Source organism: Calypte anna, chromosome 8, assembly GCF_003957555.1.
Source record: "Calypte anna isolate BGI_N300 chromosome 8, bCalAnn1_v1.p, whole genome shotgun sequence".
In the NCBI taxonomy this organism is placed as follows: Eukaryota; Metazoa; Chordata; class Aves; order Apodiformes; family Trochilidae; genus Calypte; species Calypte anna.
The window spans coordinates 26,262,715-26,284,178 of record NC_044254.1 but is presented as its reverse complement, the minus strand read 5'-3'; the positions used below and the strand labels follow the sequence as shown (position 1 = coordinate 26,284,178).

The 21,464-nt window shown below is 38.0% G+C and overlaps 1 protein-coding gene across 4 annotated transcripts in view; it reads left to right on the top strand.

The window, feature by feature from the left end:
- Positions 1 to 21,464, top strand: part of USP24 (ubiquitin specific peptidase 24) — a 62,242-nt gene that overhangs the window by 9,069 nt on the left and 31,709 nt on the right. For 2 of the 4 annotated variants that reach the window (XM_030455618.1, XM_030455617.1), the window contains exons 2-19: positions 5,194 to 5,359; positions 6,320 to 6,387; positions 7,855 to 7,998; positions 8,538 to 8,660; positions 9,288 to 9,323; positions 9,901 to 9,966; positions 11,459 to 11,524; positions 12,440 to 12,514; positions 13,277 to 13,435; positions 14,713 to 14,827; positions 15,293 to 15,396; positions 16,549 to 16,656; positions 17,124 to 17,219; positions 17,333 to 17,494; positions 18,687 to 18,731; positions 19,293 to 19,400; positions 19,939 to 20,088; positions 20,849 to 20,980. In XM_030455618.1, the coding sequence (XP_030311478.1) occupies positions 5,194 to 5,359; positions 6,320 to 6,387; positions 7,855 to 7,998; positions 8,538 to 8,660; positions 9,288 to 9,323; positions 9,901 to 9,966; positions 11,459 to 11,524; positions 12,440 to 12,514; positions 13,277 to 13,435; positions 14,713 to 14,827; positions 15,293 to 15,396; positions 16,549 to 16,656; positions 17,124 to 17,219; positions 17,333 to 17,494; positions 18,687 to 18,731; positions 19,293 to 19,400; positions 19,939 to 20,088; positions 20,849 to 20,980 (1,923 nt within the window). The remainder of the gene's footprint in view (positions 1 to 5,193; positions 5,360 to 6,319; positions 6,388 to 7,854; positions 7,999 to 8,537; positions 8,661 to 9,287; positions 9,324 to 9,900; positions 9,967 to 11,458; positions 11,525 to 12,439; positions 12,515 to 13,276; positions 13,436 to 14,712; positions 14,828 to 15,292; positions 15,397 to 16,548; positions 16,657 to 17,123; positions 17,220 to 17,332; positions 17,495 to 18,686; positions 18,732 to 19,292; positions 19,401 to 19,938; positions 20,089 to 20,848; positions 20,981 to 21,464) is intronic. The other 2 variants (XM_030455619.1, XM_030455620.1) reach the window with 1 other exon arrangement.

The window sequence follows — 21,464 nt, the reverse complement described above, 5'->3', positions numbered from 1 at the left end:
CTAGTAGCATTCTTTCTAAATCACATTAACAAATTGAATTTACAATTTGACTGTAATTTCATTGCTAAGACTGCCAATTAGCATCAAAACACTTTAGTAAACTCCTTGTTATTTTATGTAAAGTCACCAGCGTGGTAAACATTAGTGGCTTTAGTTAAACAATGTTTGATGAGTTAATTACCTGAACACTGCAGCAATATATTTTGAGGCTTTGAACTGTGAACTTTTGGTAATTAAAGTTAAATTATATTTCATTTCATGTGTGAGGGCTGATCTTTGTTCTGTGGTAGTTCCATGGAAGGCTTTATACTACGAACTTACACAATGTTTTATTGATCAGATATTTAATGATTTTTATTTATTCAGCCTTGAAAACAACTCTGGGAGGGGCCAGGTCCCCAGAGTGAGGATCTTGAATCAGTGTTGGAGGCTGTTCACGTGAGGTTATTTCTCCAAGGAGCCCGTGTGTGTATGTTTAGTCATAAATGTATTTTCACACCATGAAAATAAGCCAGAAGTCAAGTAACGCTCTTAGAATGGGGGAATCTCCAGGGCTTTTGTGTGGGAAAAGCTTTATCAGAAGGCATGAAAATGATGTTAAAGGTTTGCCAGGAGAAGTTTTTTGGTCTCAAGAGTCTGGCTGCAGAATGGAGAATAGGCACAGGGTGTGTGCTGTGCCACATGATTTCCTAGCTTGGAAGAGAGATGATATTTACAAGCTATTAAACAGTTTTATCTTTGACCCATTAGCTGCTAGGAATAATTAATTCTCTTTTTTTTTTTTTACTGTTTGTGGAGAATATACCTACGAATCCATAACATGTCTGATGCCACTCTTAATATTTTAAATTAAAATTAATATATTAATATATATTAATTATATACTCCTGAGTTCAGTTCTTTTCACTTTATTCCTTTCTGTTTATTCTGTTCACTTTCCTGACACTGTTTTTTTTGATTCTTTAATATACTAATATATTAATATGTTCAATATATTAAGTATATATTATATATATAATGTATATGTATATATACATATATGTGTATATGTATTATATATAAATAATGTATATGTATATATATAATGTGTATATATATGTATGTATATATATGTTTTTATAGATGTTTATATATATATAAACATATACATTATATATATAATATATATAATATATATTAAAATTAATATATTAAATCTGTTCAGCCAGAATTGCACAGTCCTGATGTAGATTGTCAACTGGCAGACACCATTCTTAAGTTATCTCTTTTAGGGAAAGAAGGTAGGTTTTATATATATATATATAATTTATAAATATATATAATTTATAAATATATTTTTTTATATATATAATTTATAAATATATTTTTTTATATATATAATTTATATATATATAATTTTTTAAAAAATTATGTAACTCCCAAAAAAAAGAGATACAAAGCCATTTTTCAAGAGGCTGACACAGCCTTGTGTACCATTTATTTTCATGTGTAGCATACTCTTTTTTTTATTTAAAAAAAAAAAAAAAAGCTTTTACTTCACCAGCAGACCTGCACCAGTGGAGTGTGCAGTGACAATTCCTGGCTCCTCAGTTCCCAAGTGTGAATTGTGGCTGCCTGCTCCAAGCTGTGATGTGTCACAGATCCAAGTGTCAACACTGCAAGAGTCATCTCCATCCAGAGAGATGAGTTGGTGAGTGAGCCAGCTTAGTGTTGTGCAAGGGCTGAGCTGGCACTGCACCTTGCTACTGCAGCTGCTCTCTGCTCTTAATAGTACTCCTCAGTTTAAAGAACCATACACAAAGCCATTTAAAATTTGGATGTTGAACAGTTTGGGGTTGGTTTTGTGGGTTTTTTGGTGGTTTTTTTTAATGGAGAGACGCTATGAAAACCCAGCAAATGTCTTTAAAGAGACTACTACTCAGATATAAGAAGCAAGACTGAAGTCTACAATCATATAAACTGAATGTAGCAGTAATCTCCAAAAAACCAGAGGGTGTTGAATTTATTAATGATTTGAGGGAGATCTGGGCACTTGTTTGAGAGTGCTGCAGTTTTCACAGTAGCTGTGAAGCTACTTGTGTGAGATGGGTTCTAAAATTAACTTGATGCTTTCTGCATAGGGTTCTAGTAGCAGAAAACTGACAAGTGAGAAGACTTTTCTAATTCGTGGAATGTGCCAAAGATGTGTTGCTTCAATGCAAAGACTTCCCATTGTTACTAGGTGAATATTACCAGCATTGCACCCGTTTTTATTTCTTGTGTAAAACCCCCATCTTATCACTGCTGGTAGACTCAATCCACCAAAAGGCCAGATGTATCCTCAGGGCAGTTTTAATGCCTTTTCTTGTGGGAGCTGGGGGTATGGTGAATCATAGAATCATAGAATTGGCTGGGTTGGAAGGGACCTCAGAGATCATCGACTCCAACCCTTGAACCACCGTTGCGGTTCCCAGCCCATGGCACTGAGTGCCACATCCAGTCTCCTTTGAAATATCTCCAGGGACGGAGAATCCACTACTTCCCTGGGCAGCCCATTCCAATGTCTGATCACTCTCTCCAGAAAGAAATTCTTTCTAATCTCCAACCTAAACCTCCCCTGGCACAACTTGAGACCCTGCCCTCTTGTCTTGCTGAGAGTTGCCTGGGAAAAGAGACCAACCCCCCCCTGGCTCCAACCTCCTTTCAGGGAGTTGTAGAGAGTGATGAGGTCTCCCCTGAGCCTCCTCTTCTCCAGCCTCAACACCCCCAGCTCCCTCAGCCTCTCCTCATAGGATCTGTGCTCGAGTCCCTTCACCAGCGCAGTTGCCTCCTTTGGACCTGCTCCAGCACCTCAATCTCCTTCCTGAGCTGAGGGGCCCAGAACTGGACACAGTACTCGAGGTGTGGCCTCACCAGGGCTGAGTACAGGGGCAGAATCACTTCCTTGGACCTGCTGGCGACGCTGTTCCTGATCCAGGCCAGGATGCCAGTATCCGGAACAGCGTCGCCAGCAGTGAGAAACCTGTTATTTCACCCTCTCCTTATAAATTGCCATGGTATTACAGAATAGTGTGGAAAGAGGTAAAAAAGAGCAACACTGTTTAGGTGGGGATGGGGAAGCAGAACAACAGCTGGAGTTTTTCAGCAGCAATTGGAGGTCTGCACTGTTACTAGACTGCACCTTTGAAACTAGTGCTAGCCACGGGTATTTTTGTTTAACATGGACTATTTTTTCCTCCAGGGAATGGTGCAATCCTAGCTCAGTTACTGTTGAAATCACTTGTTGAAATGCTGCTTTCCTTTGCTGCAAGTCCAGGCTCAACTGAAATGTGGGACCTTACTCTGTGTTTGTATTAAGCAGAGCCTACTTTTTATTAGAATAATCATTGCATTGCACACTGTTATTGCAAGGGCTTCTTTAAAACTGCTTATTTATTTTCTGCAGGAAATGGGTTTGTATACTGGATGGATGTCTTTTACAACAGCTCTAAATTTATCTGTGGTTTGTTTAATCAGTACAACAGGATATTTCCTAGAAAACTTTTGCTTTTAAATGCTTTCAGTATCTTTTTGTTTACATTTCCAAATATTTCTCCAAAACTCAAAATATTTAAACAGGCCATGATTTGTTAGATGTGAATTACATTAGTCTTCCAGATACAACACTGAATCAGACAGCTATGGTTTCAGAAGGTGACATTCAAGTCTGTTAAACTGCAGCTTTTCCATAATGACTCCCATAAGGACTAAACATTCAGTAGGGGAATGAAAAAGGTGGCACCTTACTTCCCAAACACTGATGTCAGGTTTTTCTGAGCTCTTATTTTCTGTTCCATCCTGGTAAACTTTACTAACAGGCTCTGCAGTAAGTTTAGCTGGGTGCTATCATCACTTGTACCAGTGAACTTAACAATTGTGTAGAGCTTATTCTTTATTTCCTTGGCTTAATATTTTTGAATCATTGTGAAAGTGATTGTGACACATTTACTTCTGAATAAACAGGTCCAGCCCTGCAAGTAGCAAGTGTAGGGAGAGAGGTGGGAGCTCACTTCTCTGCATGCACTGACTGAATTTTTTTAGATACCCTGTCCTCCTGAGTTCAGTTCTTTTCACTTTATTCCTTTCTATTTATTCTGTTCACTTTCCTGACACTGTTTTTTGGATTCTTGAACATCTGTCCTTCTTGTCCTTCCTCCCTGCAGGTCTCTGGCTTCTTTCTCAGGGGTTACCATCACCACACTTGTGTTTTCTTCAGCCTCTGGCAGTAGCTCCTGGTTGCTGCCAGCCCTGATCCAGCTGTTCTTGTCCTTTCAAGCTGCTTGAGCTGTCTGCCCTTGGGAAGGAGGGAAACTTAGTCCATGTGAACTCTTTGACATATTGGGTAGCTAATGTCTGAGTGAGGTTAAAAAATAAACAAAAGAAAATAAATGGCTAACTTGTCTCCTTTTTTTTTTGGCACTACTGAGTCATTTACCTCATTTGGCACTTAGCAAAGAACATGGGGCTACTTCTGTATTCTGCCTGTACACAGGAACAGCTGCTGTTGGGTGGCATTAGCAAGCAATCTTTTAAAGTTTAGCTGCAGGGCTCTGCTTGCTTTTTCCCTGTTTTTTCCAGACATTTTTCCTATCGTTTTGACTTCAGGAGAAGGACAGTTGAACTTTCCTTTTTGCACAACTATATTTAAGATGTACATTTCTTGTATTTTGCTTTTGGCTCTCTAATTAACTACTAGATCCTGATGTACTCTCTTGTGTTTCTTAATGAGGTAGGGTGAGAAGGTGATGAAATTGGACTCCCTTAGAATAAACTGTTCCATATTCCACAGCAGTTGTTACACAGAGGATTAATATGCAGATCTGTGAAGATCAAGGTTTGTATTCTACAGTCTCTCAGAGATTGGAAACACCACTTGACTCTAGGATCTGATAGGCTTAAGGAACAGGATTTGCCACTTAAATAGACAATTAGTTAGCAATTAAATATGTAAACACAGTGGTTGTCACCTACACAAAATAAATAAAATTATGTAATCCTTTCACTTCAAATTGAAATATTAAATTCTAGTTTGAAAAGCACAAGCAGCCTTAGGGTTCTTGAGGTTGGAGATGTTTGTTACAAGCACAGCTTTTTCTGAAGCTACAAAATCCTTTATAAAGTGTTGAGGAGAGAGAAATAAAAATTGTTTCACTTGAAGTTTCTTTCTATTCACAGAAAAATGATGAAAATGGGAATTGCTCTGGTGAAGGTATTGAGTTCCCAACAACCAACTTGTATGAGCTGGAGAGCAGAGTTTTAACAGATCACTGGTCCATACCCTATAAGAGGGAAGAGTCTCTAGGCAAGTGCCTAATTGCATCCACCTACCTAGCAAGACTGGGTAAGTTCTCTTTCTACACAAAGATAAACTGTTCAAAGGATTTCAGTGACAATGTGGCAAGCAGTTAGATCATTAATTTTAATCTTAAGTTCTTTACTTGGCACCCTGCACAACGATCACATCTCTGTGAAAGTGGTTAACAGGGAACTATGCTGTGAAAAGAAAGTCAAACTCTTTTTTTTTTTTTTTCCCTGAAGTAATCTGTTTACTTCATTTTTAAAAGGTGAAACACATGCTTCTTTATGTTCTAATAATTGTAGGAACTACTGTTTTTCAGAGCTGATTACTGTCTCTTGTTTAGATTGTGCTGGTTGTTTTCCATTTGTAAAAACAAGCTGTCATCTCAATCCATGCTGTACCACGCTTGCTTAACCTGCAGGTTTTCCCTAGTGAAATGCTTATACTGCATTAGACTTAAAAATGTTCTGTATTAAGTACTTTGGCAGGGGTTGAGGATGTTGTGGAGGCATCATGCCCAGCCACTGGTAGATAACAAGAGTTGCAGATAGTTTTTTCCATCGTGCCTGTTGGCAGATTAAAGGGGGTTATAATCTGTTGGGAAAAGGGAAGTTGTTAGTTGGTTCTTGTGTGATTCTTTGTTTTTAACTTGTGTGAAAAGGGTGTACTTAAATTTGGGGTTGAGTAGAGGCTGTGAAGCATTGGAAATGATCTGAAGCTGGTATCTAGGTTACTAACTTGGAAGGGAGAAAAAAGGTGCTAATAATGCTTGAAGAAGTTGTAAAAGATGGAGCTTTGGGAAACTTGTTTTTTCTGAAAGTCAGGTTCTTGAGTCATGCTTCTTTATGGCTGGAAAAGCATGCTGGTTGTGAGTGAACACATTCATTACTGCTGGTTTGGGTTGGTGTTCCCAAAAACTTAAAACGAGCTCATTGAGGTAATAGTTAAAAGTATTTTTTGTTTTAAGTACTTTTAAAAAGCACTCTCATTTCTTCTGTAAAGGTCTTTCTGATTCTGATGAGAATTGCAAGAGGTTTATGGACAGATGCATGCCTGAAGCATTTAAGAAGGTGAGTATGTACAGTAGACCAGTGCAATATTTCTCTGCCCTGTTCATGTTGGAAAAAGTGTCTTGTAAGCCAGGCTTCAGAAACTGCAGTAACTAGTGAGTAACTTCTTAAATTAAAATAGGTCAGATTACTTTCCTAGATTAAAATTATTCATATATTAAAATCATACAAAGTCCAATTTTATAGTTTTGACACAGCCTTTTTTTTTCTTCTTCTTCTTCTTTTGTTTTCTTTACCCTTTTTTGCTTTCTTAAATGAAGAGTTCTGTAATAATTAGTGGGCCCTGAATATGAGTTTAAAGACCCTTGGAATGGCAAGTTCAGAAACAGATTTTCTTTAGCTCTCTTCTTTCTGCTCCTTCTTTGGAAGGCTACTAAATTCTTTCTTACATCCTTGCATGACCTGTTTAGAATTGGTCTTTCCTCTCAGTGCTTAGTGCTTAAAGCCTAATGTGCATCTCTGGCTGTTCTTTGGGTTACTGAATTTTCTCTACAGAGTTCCCCATAACAAATGACTGCCACCAATCTGTCCATTTTGGATATTATCTAAATTTCTTGCCCAATTTTTAGATCACATGTATAAAAACGTGTACACCATTTGAAAAGTTACTCAGTTCTCATCTTAAAATATTGAGACTATATTTTAGGAAGATAGAAATTTAGGGGAAAAATCATTTTTCCCTTCACCTGAGTAGTAACTTTACATATAATGCTTTTAAATCACTTGATATTTTTTTGATAATAAAAAACCACTGTAAATTGCTCCTCCAGAGGGATTATCTGTGGAAATCTAAATTCAGATTACAATCTGGTAAATATTTGCAAGAAATTCTTGTTCCTTAAAAGGGTGCAAAAAGAAAATATTTAAATATTAGTATTACTACCCTGAGTATTTAAGGTAGTAAGCTTTCTAACTGCTTACATTCAGGCACAGCTAGCAGAAGTTTGCAGATGGGAGTTTACTGTCCTTTGTAAACAACACATTAGACCAGATTTAAAGAACATATTTCAGTAGGTGGGAGAGCAGCACTAAATACTTCTCTCTTCGTGGTACATGCTCTTTGTTTTCCAATAGAAGTGGCTCAGAAAAAGTGAATTGGTAAACAGTTATTACAGCTGAATCACTGCAGCTTTGTGGCATACCTGCTGGAAGATTTAATAGTTGTCTTCAATCTGCTGACAAATTCTTTGCATATTAGTTTTTCTTTGCAAAGGTTACTGTCTTCACTAGTGCATGGAAATGGAAAACACTTTGCTTTGCTGCATTTTCTGTCATAAATGGTGATTTAAGGTCTTCTTCAACAAAATTACAAGCTTAACTCTTGATGAGCCGTCAGTGCAAAATGAGCATCTAAAAACCAAACTCTAAGGAAATATTTGCTCAGAAAACAGTCTCAGGGGTTGCTAATTTCCTTCTGTTCTGTCTTTGTGCTCCAACTTCCAAAAATGACATGTGGGTTTTTTGTAGCTGTTGACATCCAGTGCTGTTCACAAATGGGGAACTGAAATCCATGAAGGAATATACAACATGCTTATGCTGCTAGTGGACCTGGTTGCAGAAAGAGTAAAACAAGATCCTATTCCTGTGGGCCTGCTGGGTGTGCTTACAATGGTATTTGACTCTTTACAGTTTCTAATATTTGGGTATTTGGCATTTTATGTTTATATTTTATTTATATTTATTTATATTTTATATTTATATGTTTAATTTTATATTTATGCTGCTCCTGCTTTTTCTATGTGTATTTAGGCTGTAGTATTTTGTCTTACCATTGCTTGCTGGAGGTTTTTAACATCCAGTAGAGAATTCATAATGAGACCAGTTGTTCAAAACTTGGGAAAACCAGTGCTCTCAAGAAAAACCACCAAGAAAAACCAAGTATCTCATCTGCTCTCAGTTCACTGTATTTTTTAGAACTGGTACTTGGAGTTCACCCTCCTCCCCCTTGTACAGATCCCTGGTTCACATGGATTTTGTTTGTACAGATTGGAAGCTTCAGAATGCTTTATACAGTGAGATAGGAGCAGGGCTCTTCTGTTCAGCTTTATTTTTTTGCTCGATTTTAAACTGTTAATGAGCAGATATTATCATGATGAAGTTGGAGACTGGCATAAGCTGTGCTTTCAATTGCCATGGGCTTTTCTTTCAAGGCTTTTAACCCCGACAATGAGTATCACTTCAAGAACAGAATGAAGGTGTGCCAGAGAAACTGGGCAGAAGTCTTTGGGGAAGGGAACATGCATGCTGTCTCACCCATGTCCACTTTTCAGAAGGTGAGCATTGCCATATCCTAAAATTTAACTTTTTTTTTTTCAGATGAGTAGTTATTTATAACACCAGAAAGCTTAAATGTGTCACCAGGAATTACAGCAAATAAATCTTCAGTGTATATTGGTTTATAGAAATAAACTTTTCTTCTTGCACTCTCCCAGTTCTCAATTAGGGGCTGACAGTTGTTCCAGATGGGTGGGTGTAAAAAAAAGGAGACTTGGAGGTGTTGAACTTCTGTGTTCAGAAGACACATTTCTGGTCCCAGAAAGAAATTTCTATGCCTGGTGCTTTAGGAAAGGTTCTTTAGTAATGTTCCATGCTGCTAACGTGCTATAAATATAGTTGCTGTGAGTCAGCAGCCACAGTGCATGCTGTTACCACAGCACATGTTCAGTGATGTCTAGAAGAGTTCAAAAAAGGATGATGCTGCTGAGAACCTCCCAGAGCTCCATCTGCATGCACAGTAATGGAGCTGTTACAAACACATCTGTTTTCTTTGAAATTATGGTGCATGCAGTTGGGGTGTGGGTTAATGGGCTTGAGTGTGTCTATCCAAATCTGCTGCAGAAGACAAATGTTTAGCACTGATTGTTGCAGCTGCTAATTTGTTAATATTTTAATTGTTCCAGGAACCTCATGGGTGGCTGGTGGACCTGGTAAACAGGGTATGTAAATGTAAACCAAGCAGAAATTGTATTTGTCACTTGAAAATTCAGTGGGGTTTAGAGAGAATTTCTTTGTCCCTGTCCCCCCTGACTTGTTTGTCCACTCTTCACTTTTGTGACAAGCACAGAAAGTTAAGATTTTAATCCTGCATATATACAGAGAAAGGGCCTTGCTAAATAAAGGAGTTGCTGCCTTCACCCTTGAACTACTTTACCCTAACATGACAGCTTCTTTCTAGAGGAAGTTGAGAGCTCAGCTTAGGCTGCACTGCTGTTTCCCAGTCAAAAGTGCTGGGCCAGTCAGCTTTGCTATATATGATGTAGCTTTCTTCCTCATATCCATTTTTACCTAAAACAGAGTTTCTAGCTTGATGTTTAAAGTGATGCCAGGTGTAATTGCATTTGCCTTGATGCCCCTGAATTCCTATGAAAACAAACTTTATGTCAAATGTGATGTTCCATGGTAAAGGATACATGTTGGCATCCCAAGAGCTCTCTGTGGAGCATGTTCTAATAAAAATAGTTATTTAAAAGGTAAAATACTGTTGTTCACTAATATGCTACTGTTTTATTTCAGTTTGCAGAGTTGGGTGGATTTTCAGCAATTCAGTCCAAGCTCAATTCAGAAGATATTGAACTTGGGGTAAGTTCATCTTTTGTCACAAGACTTTTCCCTTTCCTGTACACATCTCATGTAGGACAAGTAGGATCCCTTCTTTCAATGTTCCTACTTTTGCTTTGGTACCAGAGCAGCATTCCCACAGAGCCCTGGAAAAGGACTGTCAGACAGGAGGTCAGATGAGGTTATGCAGAAGAATCCTGACTGAAGAGCTTTTGAGACATCACAGGAAAGAGGGGGGGGTTCATGCACCTTTCTGGCTAACAGTCAGACTTCCAGTTAGACTCAGTCAGTCTATTTTCACTGTATATTTGCAAGTGTGTCCCTGGTTTTCTGTTTGCTTCAGCTGTAGCACCACTAAGCCTCAAGTGAATTGACTTCTATCATTTTTTAAGGAAAATAAAGTCCATAGGAGCACAGTTAACTGTCTGATCCTAAACAAGTTTTCAAGAGCTGTGTCTAAAACTGCCTCGTTCAACAGTTCTAAACTATTTGTGGTGACAAAGCCTAACTTGTTTAGTGTTGGTTTCCTAACCTGTATTCAGGAGATTTTAATAGTTTTTCAAGCTTTGAAGAACAAGGAGGCTAAGGGAAAACCACATCATTCAGGTCCCTCAGGGAAGATAAGTCTAATTTCAGTAGAATGCCATTTGGAGAGAATTCATCTTCTTTTCTGGGGGTATTGTTATTTTCTGCTTTATAAAGAGAGAGCTTTATATACAAGTGCTACAGAAGAATAAAGAAATTTTATTTAAATTCTGATACTCCAATAGAAGCTTTGTTTCTTGGTTTTTTTAATGACTGTTAATTGCTTGGTTAGGAAGTCTGGTTCAGCATCACTTAATTTAGACATTTGATTTCAATGGTACACAAATTTTACAGTGTGAGAAGTGAGAAGTCTGAGAATAAATTTTTATTATTTATTGGTCAACAAATGTCTGTATACATTTGATCTCCTCATGAGAGATATCACAGGAAAATCATAATATTTTGGGTATATAATCCCAAATAAAGTTTCAGTTCTTTAGGCATATAGGTTGGATATAAATTAAATAAGAATAAAAAGATACATTGAAGAGATCTTGACATGTCTATGACATATTTACAAAAGCATTCTCCCTGTTCATGCTTTGAGGAAGAAATTTGCCACATGGCTTTAACCTGAAGCCACACATTCACACTTACCAGTTCTGTAGAGAACAACCAAAATGTGATGCATCACTTTCTGTCTGTTTATTTCTGTGACTGAAACAGGATTAGAGAGAGAAGACTGAACAGAATAATGAGAGGACCAAGATGAGTGAACACTGGGAAGGGATTTTTTATTTCAGACACAAACTATTTAACACATACTCTGTGCTGCAGAGGGAGTCACTTTGCTAAGTGGCTTCTTGAAAAGGAGTTGTACACCAGAATCAATAATGCTTATTCACCTTCACTTGCCTTTTAAAGTATAGCTCACTAGCTCTGCAGAGTCCTCTTCTGTGTGCTTAAATACTTGTTCTGTTTCTTTCAGGCCATCTCTGCACTAGTTCAGCCATTTGGAGTTTGTGCAGAATATCTGAACTCTTCTGTAGTACAGGTAAGATGCCCCTTGGTATGAGTTCCTTTCAGCAAATAGTAAAGCCTTGGAATGTGATGGTAGAAGTTTGCCCAAGTTTAGATGGAGCTCACTGTGTTACAGTAGACCTTGAGCAGTGTGGTATCAGAGAGACAAGTACATGAGAGCCTGTTCTTTTTATCTTAGGAATTTGAAAAAACAGAGGGCTGAAAATTAGCTTACAGCTGTGTTGGGGTGAAACTGGTGACTAAGCCAGAAAGCTTTGAAAACTCACCTAGCATAAAGTACATTTTGAGCAGCCTGAGGCTGATGGATGGAGGGCTCAGACAGTGTTCAGATTCATTTTCTAAGCAGTGATCTGCAGTTGCTTATCTACAGCTGCAGCAGTGAGAAGTTTGCCACTGCCATTAGCCAATGCATCAGTGTGAAGCATGTGGAAAAAGAGTGTTAGCTTGCTGGATGGATTTAGTTTTATATTTAACTTTCTGACTGAGATCAAACACCTCCATATGAGAGTTTATACTGGAAAAAAGTGTGATATATTTGTATATTCAGATATATCTGAGGCTTCACACCTACACTGACTTACAAAAACTTTCAATTTATTAAGTGACTGAAAGTCTTTATTTGAACAGAAGGTAGTTTGGAAGCCACTGAGAGTCAGAAACACATGTAAACCTAATAACTGGTGCATTTTGGAAGATCTTTTTTGGTTTTCAGCCTGTATTGTGGTGATCTGAATTGGTTTCTTTCTAATTGCTTCTTTTTCTGGGCATACATAGTGGGATAGTTATATGTTATAGGTGTTGCTTTATGCCTAAGATAATTGTGAGCTTTCAGCTGTGCATTTCACTTTGCCACAGCCAGATCTTCTGAATAATGTAGCTGTTTCAGGAAACACAGAGTGATTATCATGCCTTTTCTCACATTCTTTAGCCCATGCTGGATCCAATCATTCATAAAATGATTAAATATGTACAGAATGTAGAAGAGAAGGACCTGAAAGACAAGGTAATGTTTTATATATTAAATATTTAGGATGAACTTAACTGTGCTTCTTGGAAATGCTGACGATGTAGACTGGAATGAAAGCTTTCTTTTCACTTGCAAAAATATAATCTGGTCTGAATTTTGACAGAATGACATAAAAGAAAATACATTTACCCAATTCCATTCAATACCCTTTTCAGTAGTTTTCTGATGTTACAATGCTTTTAAAATTTTTTTATTGCTGTTGCTATCAAATATGGTTTTGTTGGTCCCCTTTCTGAAGTGTACAGAATGCTCCCTTCTCTGCCTTGAAGATGCTGACTGTCTTGCAGTCTGTTAAATTCGTATGATTCATGTGGGTAAACAGTGTAAGCTGTTTGCTTCTGAGAATTTGGTAATTGTTGATAAAATGACTTTGTAACTTGTGACTCCTTCCTCTATTGACCTGAATTTGGCATTCAGTTTTGGGAAATGTGTGAGCAGTGACGTTTTACTCGGACTTAAAATTCTTAATTTTAAACTGGAAAATATGCATATGTTGTGTAAGAGGAGCAATTTAGTACACCAGATCTGCACTAAATCTGAGTCTACTTTAACCCAAGGTTTTGCTGTCTCAGAATTTCTAGTGTGTAAGCAATATTTTCAGATGAATGTGGTACCATATTTCATAGAGAAATCAGCCTCTACTGGGTCACTAACCTACTCTTTGTAAACCAGTGACATCTGAAATCTGTCTTTCTGTTTTTTTGGTGTTGTTTTATTGTTATTTTTTGTTTTAAACAGAGACTTGTCAGTATCCCTGAGCTCTTGTCTGGGATCAAGCTGCTGTGTATGCGCTTCCAGCCTGACCTGGTGACTGCAGTGGATGACCTGAGGCTGGACATCCTGCTGCGCATGCTGAAATCCCCTCACTTCAGTGCAAAAATGAACTCCCTCAAAGAAGTAGGTTTGCTTTTTGTGTGTGTGTGCATGTGGGGAGGTAGGGTGGGTTGTTAGGAAGTCATTGGAACCACAAGCTTAAAAAAGAAATAGCATAATACTCCCTGAGAAATGATGTTGCCTTAGCAAAAGCTTAGTTCGTACGTAATAAATACCAAAACAAGCTAATATGAGTTGTTAAAGGCTAAGAAGAGGTGTTTGTAGTGTGAGTAGCCACTGCAAGGGCTGTGGGCTCCCAGTTAGAAAACAACTAGACCTAGTTTGAACCATTTCAGATTGATTTATAAGCAGTGGTTTGTGGTATTGGATATTCCCTCTGAGATAACCCTGATAATTGAGAGCATCCTGTTATTCCTTTTCTCTCCTCATTGAGAGAGAAGGGAAAAAACAAACAAACAGGGCTTAATCCTAGATTGGTGTCTCATTCCAGTTGTATCAGGTCACTACACTGTGTAATTGTAGGCATTTTTTCATTGTGGTTGTATGTGGATGCCTTGGTAGCACCTAGGAGCTGGAGTTTATAGAGTTTATAGACCCAGGGTGCTTCCTGCTAAAATCTTAGATATAAGCAGAACGAGGAAACTTTTTCATGGGAGTTTTGATTTAAGTATAGATTTGTTCATTCATCACGTCCTTCCAGAACTTGTATAATTTAAGTGTTTCAAAAAAGGCAATTTTTTAGTATGCAGACATTGTAAGGTGTTTTAGAGTCCCTCTTTGTGATTTTGCTTCTTCATCTGTGGGGAATTTGAGATGTTAAACCTCATTGCTGCTTGCTCTTCATCATAAATGCCATGTTGAAGTTATAAAAGTGTGGCTTGTGAAGGTGTTAGCAGGAATGTACTCTTTCTCCCTAGAGTGAGGAGTCTGTATCAGTTCTGTATTGGATAAAAAATAGGACACTGATTTGAATGTAACCTAATTCTCATATATCTGTAGAAATATATACCTGGCAGCACAAGCCAGACTTTCTATGTCTCACTGGGAATAAGAATCTACTGCATCAGAGATGGATAACAAGGAGGTGTTTCTGGTTAGGAATTTGCCTTCAAACAGCTTATTAAAAAGCAAACTAACAGAACCCACAAAACTAACAAAAAAAAAAAGCAACCCAAATCACCAAAACAACCACACCAAAAAAACCTGAAACACCTTCTGTGCCAGAATATTTCAGGATTCACACTTAAGTTCTGCAGTAATCCTTTTGGATAGATTTCATTGTGTGCCTGTGCTGTGCATGTGGGTTTCATTGTTAGGATCTCACATTCTGCAATTTCTAGGTAACAAAATTAATAGAAGACAGCACTGTATCCAAGTCAGTGAAGAATGCCATAGATACAGACAGATTACTGAATTGGCTGGTAGAAAATTCTGTCCTGTCAATTGCTTTAGAAGGTAAGAACTTACAAAAAGACTTTTGGCATATGCTTTGAACATCTTACATTTAAAAATTTTGTCTGTCCCTTGCAATTTATGTTGATGGAGTTCTGTTTAAAAAAGAGTTTTCAAAATTGACTAAGGAAAACTAAGCAAATTCTGCTCCTGTCATCTAGTCCTGTAAGTAAAAAAATCTGGTGTTTTACTCTCTGTTTATCTTTGTATATTGTTAGCCCCAAGAAAAGAGTTTTGGGGTTTTTTTCCGAGTTATAAGGCCCTAAGATGTGTGAAGTAAAACACAATAAAAATGGAAGGAACCTTTCCTTTTTGTTTGAACCAATAGATTTGTCTGTAACAGTAAAGAAAGAATTTTCAAATGAAGATAACTTTGTTCTTTTCCCTTTTAAAATAGTTTATTCTTATGCATTTAATGTGTGTAATACTCTCTTGAATATATTCAATTTACTTGCCTTTGTTTCACAGGTAATATAGACCAAGCACAGTACTGTGATCGTATAAAGGGAATTATTGAACTGCTGGGCAGTAAATTATCTTTAGATGAGCTCACTAAAATTTGGAGAATTCAGGTAAGCCATCAAGGCTAGGCAGGTGCTTTTAGACTGTCTTACAAAAGCAGAAATTCCTACTGGTGGGATTTCCTGCTTTATAGCATAGGCACCTCTGCTGCAGAGTGGAGGTGTTGAGGTTTTACCAGTATAATTAACACCAAGGCCATCTTCTGCTTCTTCCTTTACCATTTAAAATCAAGTATTCTGGCAATTTCTTTTAACACAACTATTAAAGCATGAAGTTCAGGTCTTTGCAACAAGTGGTAAGGGGCTGCAAAAATATTTGGCTTGGAATTAGAGGCTGTCAATCTAAAGCAGGTGATAGTGTTTGTCTAGACCAAAGACCATGCTTAAGGATATTCATTTTCATGGCTGGAGATATGCAGCTCACAGTGTGACTTTAAAGAAAGTGGGCTTGAACTGTTATGAATTCCCATTTAACTCCTTGTACATTCATATAATTGCCTGATAAGTCATCTTTTCACATCTACTTCATGCATATTCAACCTACTGCTGTGTAGGAAAGGTGATTTGACTGCTAATTGCCAGTGACACGTGGAAATATTGACCAGAAATGTAATCTTCTGCAAGAAATGGTTTTCTCCACTGTCCAAATGTTGAAGTTTTAGACTAACTCATTGGACACTGGTAGATTTGTAGTATGGGCTAGCACAGTAGCAAGTCTTGAATGCTTGGTAGAGCTGAAGAATAATTCCAGCTCTCTCACTTTTATTCTTTCATAAGTCCTCCCTGCTTCTGCTGTTGTTACCATGGTGCTCCATCAGTGTAGGAGGAGGTTTTGTATTGCTCACTTTTGAATTAAAGCCTTAAAGAGCATCAGGGATGGAGCCATCATCTTAACCAAGCAGTAAAAATGGTGATGTTTGTATTGCTGGCACCACAGCTTACAGTAATAGGTGCCATTACAGCATCCTGAAGCTGCTGTAATAATGGCAGACTAACTTTTTTTTTCTGCTTTAGAATCTCTCCCAGTTCTCACCCTCTCTGCCAGTGAAATGAGGAGCAGAGACAAAATATTCTTACCTTGTCTTTCTAACATTTCAAAAGATGTTATTCTTTCTTACTAGCATGACTAGTAGGATAATGTTCACAAGCAGATTTTTCTTCATACACAGATCTACCTTCATGTGTTTTCCTTCCTCTTTTCAGTCAGGGCAATCCTCCACTGTGATTGAAAACATCCATACCATTATTGCTGCAGCTGCTGTGAAGTTTAGCTCTGATCAGCTCAATCATTTATTTGTCCTAATCCAAAAGGTAAGTAATGAATTCACATTCCTTAGGAAGAGTATTGATGAGATATCCAGCCTACAAAAAACAAATTGCTTAAATTTATATTTTATATATATTTTAAAAATAGGAAATTTTCTATAAAATAACACTAATACTGATTTTTTTGTTAACCCAAAAGCCCAATCTGCTACTGGTACTTTTAATTGACTTAGATTTTTAGTACATTATGTAGGCAGTTCTAAGGTACTTAAAAAGTGAAATTTTATTACTGTATTTATTCTCTTCTAGTTTATATTTTAAAGAGTTGGGCAGATCACTACTCTTAACTCCCAGTAACAAAAACCAAAATATGCATGGTAGGAACATACTTACTGTATTTTGATTTTCATGCAGTAAACCAATTGTAAATTGTATTTTTATGTACCCTTGGGACTGAACAGACTGGCAGTGCTTGCTGCTGGTGTAATGAATGTTATTTCTTTGCCACACAGAGCTGGGAGACAGAGAGTGACAGAGTGAGGCAGAAACTGCTGAGCCTCATAGGGCGCATCGGTCGGGAAGCACGTGTGGACACAACCACTGGAAAGGCATGTGGATGCAAAATAAAATCCCTTTCCTTTGTTTTTTTTTTTTAATTTGTTAATTTCTTTATTAAACACAGGGTTGCTAGTCTTGACTAGTCTTGCACTTCTTCCTCTAGGTTCTGGAGGTACTTTGGGAGTTGGCTCATCTTCCAACGTTACCGTGTAGTCTTATTCAGCAGGCCCTGGAGGAACATCTGACAATCCTCAGTGATGCCTATGCAGTGAAAGAGGCAATCAAAAGAAGTTACATCATCAAATGCATAGAGGATATTAAGAGGGTTGGTTTATTATTTTATCTTTTTCAATATGAAATGTCCTCTAGCCTCGATGTTGCCCTTTCTTTCAAGATGCAAAATTGTGTGTCCCATCTGTAAGTTCTTACCTTGGGGAGTCCACAAGAGGGGTAGGCTTTGTGTGAGCCAGTTTGTTGACCATGAGACTCATAGTAAGTCTCTTGCCTTTGTTTTAAGCAAATTTTCAGCACAAGGAGTGATCAGTTTATGGGAAACTACCAGGATGGGCCCAAGGTTAGAATTTGCAAATGGAACCACTTTAAAGGTATGTCAGTATTTTAACTGTCCCTTTCATGTGAAAGCCTTAATTAGTTTTCTGTGAGTTAAGCATGTGTTCTGGCATGGCCACTAAGTCTCAAAATGTAAATTGATATTTAAATCCTGAGTAGTTTTGTAGTTTAATTAAATACTTCAACTCTTTTTCATCTAACATAAAGAAGCCATTCCTGCAGCTGCTGTGCTGTTTCCTGGCAGCAGCAGAGTTGTGCATGGCTTGAAAGACTGCCTACACTCTATCCTCCACTGTTCCTATAGCAGGTAGTTTTTCTTGAGGTCTGCAGGAATGCTTCTCTCTTCTTTCTTTCAGTCTGAAGTATATCTGTAAATGAAAAAAAAATGTTCTTTTTTTCATTTATTTATTTCATGTTAAGTTTTGTCTGTATTGCAGCATCTGTTGAGGAGTTTAGTTGTTTAGGAGGCATAGTATGTTGCTTCTTGGGATTGATCACAGTTTTGTGTGTCTATGCTTATGACTACAGATTTCAAACTTTGAGTTCTCAATCTCTGCAAAACTTGCAGTCTTTCTTTTGGTTCTTCTATTGTCCTTTCCTTTTCTGGCACTCGTTTTAATTGCATCCTGGAAAGGGCATTAACAGAGGTGCTGCAGTGGGGAATGCTAAAGGAAAGCTGTCATTTCAGTCTGGAAGGGATGCTTAAAAATACATCATTATATTATTTCCCTTCATTAAGGGAAACAATGACTTAAACTGGGAGGGAATGGAATATTAAGGCAGCATTCTCCAGTAGATGAGGGGACCTCAGCAGAGCTCTCTGTTATGGGCAGGTTAATTTAATCTCTCATGAGTGTGTTTGTGGTGGTGGTTGTCAGTCTTTAAACCAGACCTCACTTCTCTGAACAAGCAACCTCAGTACTGGTTTGTGTGGTCAAACTTTACAGAAAATGAAGCCTCCCAGAAAAGTGATGAGCAGTTCTAACAATGAGGTAGGAGGGTTATTCTTTGCAGGGTCTCTTTCAAAATGCAGCTTGAGTACCCTTTGCTTCCTATCAGAGGGCTCCTTGCAGCACCAATCAGAAATTTCTTCTTGTCTCTTAACCCTCAGTAGTGTTTCAAGTTTTTTTCTTCCATTATTCTTGCTTTAGCAATAAGTAACATCATTTGACTGGATTTGCCCTCTTCTGCCCTAACAGGCCTGCTTCATCTCACATAACTGAGGAAGGTGGTGGTTTATCATCTCTCCGTGGTGCAACTGAATTCTTTTTGTCTACTTAATTTGCATGTTCTTTAGCAAGGAGGTGGCACTTCGGGCTTAATAATAAGGACAGCAAAATGTCATATGTGTGTGTCAAAGGACTTTTTGCAGAAAGTGAAGAAGGGCACCTTGAGTGTGAGGAACAAGTAGTTGAAGCCTTCGAAGTAGTAGCTGCTGTTTTGAAACAGCAGCATTAAGAAAAATTGTTAGGCTTCTAGGAGTCTAAAAGGGAAGTTAATCTGTTGTTGAGCATGTACACATGTGTAATTGTTTTTCCCTTTCCTGCTCCTAGTCATCCCAGCACAATAATCCCCAATTTGTGTGGGTGGTGCCAGCACTGCGTCAGCTCCACGAAATCACACGTTCATTTATTAAGCAAACTTACCAAAAGCAAGACAAGGTAAGAATGTATGCTGAGGTGATTATTGAAACCTTCTTATGTTTCTGTGGCTCTGCTTCTGGAAGTTTGAGTTTAGATGTAGGGGGGAAATAAACTAAAAAAGAGTTTGAGAGGTATAGTTTAGTGATGTAGCATAAACCAACTGTTAAAGCAGAGGTGCTGTTTTGTGTGTGCACAGGTATGTGTGTATAAACCTGCTTGCTGTGTCAGGACTAATTTATTCCCAGTTTTTTGTAGAATAATTAACATGCCTCTGTTCAGAACTGAACAATGGCTAATGATTAGACCAGCTGCTTTGCAATTTAATTGACATTGACTCTAGCAGCAAGTCACATGTGTGACACAGTGGCTGAATGGAGGTGTGGGGCTTTGCAATAATATCAGGGGGCTTTGGATGCTTGGAAGGGATAATGCTGGTGAGAGGGGGGAACATTACTCCTGATAAAACCCATCTGTAGAAGGAACAGACTGCTGTGTGCACATGTCTGGCTTTGTATTTTCTTCAAAACCTCTTTTCTCGGTGTTTTGTTTTGCCAAGAGCATTATTCAAGATTTAAAGAAAAACTTTGAAATAGTGAAGTTGGTGACAGGAAGCTTGATCTCATGCCACCGTTTGGCTGCATCTGTGGCAGGTCCAGGAGGACTTGTTGGAGCAACTTTGGTGGATGGCAGATACACTTACAGAGAGGTACTGAACCCTGAATTTCTTATTACCTTAGGTTTTTGGAAACCTGATGTAGTGTATTCACTGACCAAGCTGCATACAAATAGATGATGTGTCATCTTTTTAAATTCACTGGTATAAATGGTCTCTCTGGTTGAATACTCAAGACTTTTTTATTTATAGGTCTGACACTTAGATATTAGGGCTTGTTGAAGCTTTGTTATATTAAAGAGTAAGGCTAAGCAAACAGCACAATCCACAAGTTTCTTAGTGAAGTTTGGTTTTTTTTAGATTTCCCCATCTCAGGACCTCTTGTCTCCAAGCTGGTGAAGCTTCCAGCTTCTCTGCCAGGTTCGGCTGAACTGTCCTTGTAGAGACTGTACCTTTAAATTTGATGTGAAGTTCTTGGAGCCTGGAATAGAGTTAGTAGTTAGGAAGTTGAAGCCACACCCAGATATCTTGCAAAAGTTGCTAAGGTTTTGATAATTAATTTTTCCTTAAAAGTCTCACCTTTCCTTTTAAGTCTCACTTTAGCTGAGACTTAAAAACTAGTGTCAAATAACATCAAGTAAGTAATAGCAAATCCATTTTAGAAAGGTAATAAAAAGTATTAAAAATTGTGCAAAAATATAATTAAATCTCACTGCAGAAAAAATGCTTTCTAGGTTTTGCAAAGTGTACTGTTACTTGATAATTAGGTTTGCAAAAAATAAAAAGCATTCTCCAGAGTTCTTGCTTCAGAAAGAAAAGGCTTACACTTGGGTTTCTCTTTCTTCTTTCTCAGTATTTGGAGGCACACCTAAAATTTTTGGCATTTTTCCTGCAAGAAGCCACCCTCTACTTGGGCTGGAATCGTGCCAGGGAGATCTGGGAATGCCTTGTGACTGGTCAGGATGTTTGTGAATTAGATCGAGAGGTAAGAAAAGCTTGAAAAGTCTGTGGTTGCAGAATGAATCTCATGAATAGCACATGGCTTTGTTGAGACTTGTGAAACTAAGCAGCAACACTACTGAAGTGTTTCTATGCTTTGAGTAAGCTCAGGGAGCCAGTGTTACATGTTCACTTACAACACTTAAAACTGACATTCTTTTAATGTCAGATTTGACTAAAGGAGGAATGTGTTGGCCAGGAGAAGAGTTGCAGGTTGGTGGATGCTGATGTGGGAAGGACTACATGGAAGTTTGCAGAGTCTTAAAGAAAAATTCAGCATTATTTGGGTGGAAGGTGACTATGAAGTACCCTAATGCTGCAGTACAGCCTGCATAATACCTGAGGTTGCTAGATTAGATTTGCAACCTCTTGCTGTAGCTACAACTTCTGGAAGATGAGTTCCTGGAGTATCTGACATAGTGTACAAATGCTGTATAAAATGAGAATATTTGCTATGACAATGGGGTAAA